Here is an 8,546-nt window from a genome sequence, read left to right as displayed (position 1 = left end):
GGGCGAACTGGCTTTGAACCCACCAGCTCAGGTGTACGTGGCTGGCACTTTAGCCGCTGAGCCTCACTTTCTTGATAATGTTCTTTGATGCACAAAAGTTTTTAATTTTGGTGGTCTGATTTATCTTTTTTTTTTTTTTTTTGAGATAAGAATCCCACTATGTCACTCTTGGTACAGTGCTGTGGTGCCACAGCTCACAGCAACCTCGGACTCTTGGGCTTAAGTGATTCTCTTGCCTCAGCCTTCTGAGTAGTTGGGACTACAGGCGCCCACCACAACGCCCAGCTATTTTTGTTGCAGTTGTCATTGTTTTAGCTGGCCCGGGCTGGGTTCTAACCCTCCAACTTCAGTGTATGTGGCTGGCACTGTAACCACTGTGCTATGTTTGCTGAGCCTTTTTTTGGGAGGCTAAGGCAAGAGAATTGCTTGAGTCCAAGAGTTGGAGGTTGCTGTGAGCTGTGATACCATGGCACTCTACCAAGGGCCACAAAGTGAAACTCTGTCTCAGTAAAAAAGTAAGTAGCTGGAACTACAGGTGCCTGCCACAATGCCCGGCTATTTTTTGTTGTTGTTACAGTTCGTCCAGGGTCGGGTTTGAACCCGCCACCCTCAGTATATGGGGCAGGTGCCCTACTCACTGAGCCATAGACGCCACCCTTCACCTTTATTCTTAAAGAATGCATTTGCTAGATGTAAAATCCCATGTTGACTATTACCGTCTTTCATCCGTACATATCAGTCTGTTGTCTTCCTGTTCATAGTGTTTCTGTTCAGAAGTCAGATATTACATATCCTGTGAAGGTAATGTCTTTTTTCCCTCTGATTGCCTTTAAGATATTTTCCTTTTCTTTTTCCTCCCTGGGATTGGATCTTGCTTTCTTCCTAGGATAGAGTGAAGTGGCATTATTTTTTTTATTTTTATTTTTTGTTTGTTTTTGTTTTTTTGTTTTTTGTTTTTGGCCGGGGCTGGGTATGAACCCGCCACCTCCAGCATATGTGGCTGGTGCCCTACCCTTTTGAACCACAGGCACCGCCCATGAAGTGGCATTATTATAGTTCATTGCAACCTCAAACTCCTGCACTCAAGCCATCCTCTTGCCTTAGCCTCCTGAGTAGCTGGGTCTATAGGCACATGCCACCACACCCAGCTAATTTTTGTATTTTTTGTAGAGGCAGAGTCTTGCTATTTTGCTCTGGCTGGTCTCAAACTCCTTGCCTCAAGTGATCCTTCTGCCTTGGGAATCCAGAGCGTTAGGATTGTAGACATGAGCCACTATGCCCAATCTGTTTGTTTTTCTTTATTTCCTCCATCCCTCCTTTCTTTTTTTGTGGCTGAGTAGGGTTTTCTTTTTATTTGTCTCCTTTGGTTTGCAGGACTTTTAAAATTTGTGGCATGATGTCTTTGATTCAGTTTTAGTAAATGCTTAGACATCTCTTTTTTTTTTTTTTTTTTTTTTTGAGACAGAGCCTCAAGCTGTCCCCCTGGGTAAAGTGCCGTGGCATTACAGCTCACAGCAACCTCCAACTCCTGGGCTCAAGCGAGTCTCCTGCCTCTGCCTCCCAAGTAGCTGGGCTCAAGCGAGTCTCCTGCCTCTGCCTCCCAAGTAGCTGGGACCACAGGCGCCCGCCACAACGCCCGGCTATTTTTTGGTTGCAGCCGTCATTGTTGTTTGGCGGGTCCGGGCTGGGGATTAGAACCCGCCACCTTAGGTGTACGTGGCTGGCGCCTTAGCCGGTTGAGCCACAGGCGCCGAGCCTAGACATCTCTTTATTCCTTTGCCCAGTTTTCTCACATCTCATTTTGGAATTCCTATTATATATGTGTCTTAAACTATTTTTTCTGTTTCTTTTTTTTTTAACAAATAACTTCATTTTTATTTTATTTATTTATTTTTCAGTTTTTGGACGGGGGCTGGGTTTGAACTCGCCACCTCTGGCATATGGAGCCAGCGCCCTACCCTTTTGAGCCACAGGTGCTGCCCATTTTTTCTGTTTCTAATCCACAATTCTATATCTATCATTCTTTTGTTCTCTCTGCTTCATTCTGGATATTTTTACCTGACTGGCATTGAGTTCACTAATTCTATCATCAGCTGTTTTTTTTTTTTCTTAGACATTATATTGCTCTGTTGCTCAGGTTGGAATGCAGCCTCAATCTACTGGGTTCAAGTGATCCTCCTGGCGTGAGCTTCCTGAGTAACTGGGACTATAGGCATGTTCTACCACACCCAGCTAATTTTTCTATTTTTTGTAGAGATGGGGTCTCACTTTTTTTTCAGGCTGATCTCGAACTCCTGAGCTCAAGCTATCCTCCTGCCTTGACCTCCCAGATTACTAGAATTATAGGCATGAGCTACCACACCCAGCTCTGCTTAGCTTTTGAGATCAGGTGAGATCTGGAGCGTTCAGGCTGGCATGGCTATAGACTGTTCAGTTTTGTTTTCTTTTTTTTTTTTTTTTTTGCAGTTTTTGGCTGGGGCTGGGTTTGAAGCGCCCTACTCTTTTGAGCTATAGGTGTCACCCTGTTCAATTATTTTGTTAAATCTATGTTACATTGTTAATTTCAGTTATTATTCTTTTAGTTCTGGAATTTTTAGTACAATTTTGGAAATTTTCCGTTATTTACCCAATTTTTTTTTTTTTAAGTGGAGACAGAGTCTCACTTTGTCACCCTGGGTAGAGTTCCGTGGCATCATAGCTCATGCAACCTCAAACTCTTGGGCTCAAGTGATCCTCTTGCCTCAGTTTCCTGAGTAGCTGGGACTATAGGTACCTGTCTCAACCCCTGGCTAGTTTTAGAGATGGGGGTCTTGCTCTGGCTCAGATTGGTCTCAAACTTGTGAGCTCAAGAAGTTCACCCACCTTGGCCTCCCAGGGCTTTAGGATTACAAGTGTGAGCCATTACACCTAGCCTACCCAAATTCTTAATTTGGTCTTTTATCTCCTTGAACATAGTAAACTAGGATTTGAAGGTCTCATATCTATAGTTCTTATTGGCTTATTTTTAAAAAATTTTTCTCTCTCATTCTTTCTGTCTCTTTCTGTTCCTGGTTATTTATGATTGTGTGCCAGATATAGCATTTGTACAATTGCTGGTAGAAAAATTTGGAGTCTGAGTGAGTCCCCTTAGTCTACTTTCAGGGATGGCGAGGACCTAAATTTGTACTGCAGTCCCCTGGAAGGTCTATCTAATTTACTCTTACTTTTGGCTTGGGTGCTTTGTAGGCCAAAGCTAGGTCTTTCAGCACCCTCGGCAGGCCTCAGACTCAGATTCGTTTTCCTTCTATCCTTGGGACCTTGAGGTTCTTACCTCCTCTCAGTTGCCCTCCAGAATCTGCAACCGCTTCCTGTACCACTGGGTAGAGTCTGAGACTGTGCTACACGTTGCTGCGCGGGTCCTTGCTAGCTCTGCGCTCTCAGGCCATCACTGGGTCTGTCGTCTGGGCTCCTGGTGCCCAGGGCCAAAGCAGTGAGTCTAGGGAGTCAGTGAATGCATGAACCAGATTGCCTACTTTGGGATGTAATGTTTTGCATTACATTTGATTAATTTTTTTCTGATTATAGAAGTAATACATGTGTCTATCAAACAGTATTTAAACATAGAAAGTAAACATTCCCTGTAGTTTTCCCTTCCAGAGTTCCCCATCATTAATTCTGGGTCATTCTTTTGCTTCTTTTTTCCCTCTATCCAGTGGTTCTCAACTGCGATGCATTTTCATTGTTACAAAGGGGTCGCAACCCATAGGTTGAGAACTGCTGCTCTAGATATATATTGCATTTTTTTCTTTTTCCAGAAATGACAACATAGTACTGATACTGTTTGAAACTTTTATTCTCTTAGTAAGTGCTTGTGGAATCTGCCCTGTTCTGTTAAAAAGCTGTAACAACTTGGGCAATTCCTGTTGCTCAGTGGGTAGGGCGCTGGCCCCATATATGGAGGGTGGTGGGTTCGAACCTGGTGGCCCCAGCCAAATTGCAACAAAAAAATAGCCAGGTGTTATGGCAGGTGCCTGTAGTCCCAGCTACTTGGGAGGCTTAGGCAAGAGAATCGCCTAAGTCCGGAATTGGAGGTTGCTATGAGTTGGGACGCCACCGCACTCTACCAAGGGCGATAAAGTGAGACTGTCTCAAAAAAAAAAAAAAAAGCTGCAACAACCAAATAACCCCCAGGAAAATGGGACAGTCCCATTGTTCATTTCATCAGTAGTTTTGGGTGTTAATGATCTCTTATTGGTTGACATTCTGATAGGTCAACAGCATCTTTTTGTACTTTGCCTTTCTGATAGGTCTTTGAGCACACAAAGCCCAGGGCCACCCCTTGTCCTGCCTTGTCCCTTAATGGCTTATTTGTGTACACATCTGTAGACTTCTCCAAAGGGAATTCTTGTCTAAGTCTGTGCTGATGCCTTACTCTTCCCCAGTGGCCTCCTGATGGGCAAGGCTGGCTGTTTCCCCTGAGAGGATGCACCTAGTTCTACCTCAATTTTCTTAGCCACTTTCTCCCCATCTGGGTGGCCTAAGGGCCCCAGAGCATGACCCAGGTCAGCCCCATGTTTAGGCCAGGGTGGGGAAGGTACTGATAAAGAGTCGGGCTTTCCAGCAGTGCCTGTGGCTCAGTGAGTAGGGCGCTGGCCCCATATACCAAAGGTGGTGGGTTCATACCCGGCCCTGGCCAAACTGCAACCAAAAAATACTGGGCATTGTGGCGGGCGCTGGTAGTCCTAGTTACTCTGGAGGCTGAGGCAAGAGGATCTCCTAAGCCCAAGAGCTGGAGGTTGCTGTGAGTTGTGCTACTAGGGCACTCTACCGTGGGCGATAAAGTGAGACTCTGTCTCTTAAAAAAAAAAGAGTTGGGTTTTGGAGTCAACCAGACCTCACTTTGGAGTCCTAGCTGATTTTCCTTGTTTAGGAAGGTTGATGAAGAATGAGGGCAGTAGGCGTTGGAGGCCAAAATGAAGTTGGAGCCATTTATGTGAAAGGCCTAAAGGCTGTGGGAAGTATGGGGGACAGAGCAGAGGTCTCAGAGTCAGGAAGACCTGGGTAGAAGTTAAGACAATCCACTTACCTGCTATGGACAAGTACTTTTGCCTCTGAATTTGTTTTCTGTAATAGCCCCCTGCATGAGACTCCATAAGAGCAGTGGGAATGAAGGGGAAGCAGGGCTAATTGATGGGTTTGGCTGATGTGGAGGAGGGTGAGTTGAGTAAGAGCCCCAGCTCAGGAGCACCTGGGGCCTGGGGTGGAGTCTAGGCCTCAGGCAGCCTTAGAACACTGTAGGGCCTCCCTGCTTCACCTGGGTCCATGGTTAGTGATGCCTTTGGTCTTACTGGCTTTGTGCCAGGAAGTATCCATCTTTTTTTTTTTTTTTTTTTTTTGAGACAGAGCCTCAAGCTTTCCCCCTGGGTAGAGTGCCGTGGCATTACAGCTCACAGCAACCTCCAACTCCTGGGCTCAAGCGAGTCTCTTGCCTCCGCCTCCCAAGTAGCTGGGACTACAGGTGCCCGCCACAACGCCCGGCTATTTTTTGGTTGCAGCCGTCATTGTTGTTTGGCGGGTCCGGGCTGGGGATTCGAACCCGCCACCTTAGGTGTGCTTGGGTGGCGCCTTAGCCGGTTGAGCTATAGGCGCCGAGCCAGGAAGTATCCATCTTAGTAGGCCCTGTAGAGCAGGGGCTGTGCTAGTGTCACTTCTAGCTTCCTTGAAAGCCCTAGGAGCTCTGAGCAACTGTCTCTGCTCTCCTTCCAGCCTTGCTTTCTCAAGGACTGGGAGATGCATGTCCACTTCAAAGTCCATGGCACAGGGAAGAAGAACCTCCATGGAGACGGCATTGCCTTGTGGTATACTCGGGACCGCCTTGTGCCAGGTGGGCAGTTCTTACTCAGGGCCTGGAGGGTGGGGGCCCAGGTGAGATGGGTACGGGTATGACTGCTGGCCCACCAGGAAGGAGAGGCAGGCAGGACAAGGGGTTGCCCTTGGCTTGTGTGCCGAAGGATCTTCCACTCTGTTCTCCTGTGAGAAACTGCTACTTGTCATAGACCAAGTTCTGCCCCTGGGAGGAGCTTGGCCCTGAGAGGAGGTCCTCTGAGGGAGGAGGAACAGCTAAGTTGTACAGCTCAACATATATATATATTTGGGGGGGGGGGTTGCAGTTTTTGGCCAGGGCCGGGTTTAAACCCACCACCTCTGGCATATGGGGCTGGCGCCCTACTCCTTTGAGCCACAGGCGCTGCCCTATATATACATATATATATATCAGTAGCCTAATTTTTTTTTTTTTTTTTTTGAGACAAAGTCTCAGGCTATCACCCTGGGTAGAGTGCTGTGGTGTCAGCTCATAGCAGCCTCCAACTCGGGCTTGAGTGATCCTCTTCTCTCAGTTTTTCTATTTTTAGTAGAGACTAGGTTTTGCTTTTGCTCAGGCTGGTCTCGAACTCGTGAGCTCAAGTAATCCACCCACCTCAGTCTTCCAGAGTACTAGGATTACAGTCTACCATGCCTGGCCAGTGTTATATTTTTTAAAAAGAAAGAACATGAAGACAGTGCAGCAGAAACCACATGTAGCCCATATAACCCAAGATGTTTCTTCCTGGCCCTTGAGAGAAAGTTAGCAGCCCTGGTCTGGAGGGTAGAACCTCCCCATAGGGGTGCTTCCTGGAGGTCCACCTGATTTTCTTAGACTGGGTATCCCTTTGGCACCTGACACTCAACTCTGCACATGGCTAGGTGGCTGTCCTCTCATGATTTAGCTGTCAAACTTCCTGTCCTCTCTGCCATGCCTCTAGACTGCTTTCCACCTTCACTTTCTCCTTTATTTAAAGACCCCTTCTCTCCTGGGTATGTGACCATTAGTCTGGGGGGCTCTCTTTCCCCCTTCCCACATGGGCATTACTTGCCTTTCAGGTATCCACAGGACAACTCCCATTTCTCTCATTGTGAGAGCATCTCCTTGTAATTCCAGGGCCTGTGTTTGGAAGCAAAGACAACTTCCATGGCTTAGCCATCTTCCTGGACACGTATCCCAATGATGAGACCACTGAGGTAGGCCCACTGCTGTCTCCTGCCAAGCAGGAAAGGAAGCACTGGGCTGTCAGAGGGTGGGGACTGAGACTTCCCCTGGCACCAGTGCAAAAGGAACCTCCCGGCGTTGGGGTGGCGGGCACCTTGCTCCCCTTGCAGGCAGGGCTGTTTGTGGAGTAACCCATGTCTTGGTCCCAGCGCGTGTTCCCGTATATCTCGGTGATGGTGAACAATGGCTCCCTGTCCTACGACCATAGCAAGGATGGGCGCTGGACTGAGCTGGCCGGCTGCACAGCTGACTTCCGTAACCGGGATCATGACACCTTCCTGGCTGTGCGCTACTCCCGAGGCCGCCTGACGGTGAGCAGGTGGGAGGGGCAGCTGGCAGATCTGTGCTGGGTCCACTGCAGGGGCTGGAAGGCAGGCGCCAGGCCTGTGGGGTGCTTGACGTGCTGGCACCCACAGGTGATGACTGACCTGGAGGACAAGAACGAATGGAAGAACTGTATTGATATCACAGGAGTGCGGCTGCCCACCGGCTACTACTTTGGAGCTTCAGCCGGTACCGGAGACTTGTCTGGTGAGTTCAGGCTTAGCGGGGATTTCAGTTTCAGCCTGCATCTTCCCTGGTGTGTAGGGAGCTCACCTTCCTTCATTTAGTTTCTACTGGGTTTCTTCTTCTCATCATCTGTACATGTTGGTGTGTCTGGGCCTTGGTCCTTGAGCAGTCTCTTGGCAGCCTTCCTTTTGCATTTACTCTCAGATTTCTCTCTCCAGACCCATGTTAGCTGCAGCCTGTGTGGCAGCTCCACTCAGCCATTCCCCTCAGCCCTATGTGCCACTGCTGAGGACCAAGATGTCAATGGCACCTCTGTTTGCTCAGGCCAGAAAGCCTCAGTGTCATTCTGGGCTCTTGTTTTTCTCTCACATGTTACCTTTAAGCCATCAACAAAGGTGCGGCCAGCTTTCTCTTTAGTTTGTCCCAGCACATCTTGCCCCTCCTGGAAGGTACAAGCCACTATTTTCTCCCAGGTAGATGACACAGGAGCTTCCCAGGTGGTCCTCCTTCCATGCCAGTCCCTAACAGCCTCTTTACCACACAGCAGCCTAATGATCCTGCTTAGCACACACGATCCTCTCACTGTTGTGGCTGCCACCATCCCCACAGTGGTCTGCTGGGCTCTGTGTGCCATCTCTCCTCACTTCTCCTCATTCTTCCCCCAGCCCCATCATCTCTGACTCCTCACTCACTGCTCCCCTGCTTGCTGTGGCCTCTAGCTAGCTGTTCCTCAGATGCAGGACACAGCTGTGCCTTCCTGCTTAGGCCTTTGGACTAGCTGTCTCACTGTCGTCTCTTAGAGTCTTGCCCAAATGTCACCTCGATGGGGCCTTCCTCGATTCCCTCATTTAAAATTGTATCCCCTTCTCCAATCCTCTGCACATTCCCATTACCTTTTCTGGCTTCATTTCTCTTCATAACATTTATGGTTTTTGAAACTATCATATAATTGATTTTTTTTTTTTTTTTT

General features: G+C 48.1%; 1 protein-coding gene across 1 annotated transcript in view; it reads left to right on the top strand.

Annotated features, from left to right (window-relative positions):
* The window catches only part of LMAN2 (lectin, mannose binding 2), a 21,073-nt gene that overhangs the window by 9,855 nt on the left and 2,672 nt on the right, over positions 1-8,546 (top strand). The window contains exons 3-6 of the mRNA XM_003802813.3: positions 5,746-5,863; positions 6,959-7,038; positions 7,216-7,377; positions 7,483-7,597. Coding sequence (XP_003802861.1) covers positions 5,746-5,863; positions 6,959-7,038; positions 7,216-7,377; positions 7,483-7,597 — 475 coding nt within the window. The remainder of the gene's footprint in view (positions 1-5,745; positions 5,864-6,958; positions 7,039-7,215; positions 7,378-7,482; positions 7,598-8,546) is intronic.

This window comes from Otolemur garnettii, unplaced genomic scaffold (assembly GCF_000181295.1).
Source record: "Otolemur garnettii isolate 467f Iridium unplaced genomic scaffold, OtoGar3 scaffold00261, whole genome shotgun sequence".
Taxonomy (NCBI): Eukaryota; Metazoa; Chordata; class Mammalia; order Primates; family Galagidae; genus Otolemur; species Otolemur garnettii.
This window is presented reverse-complemented; position numbering and strand designations above follow the sequence as displayed.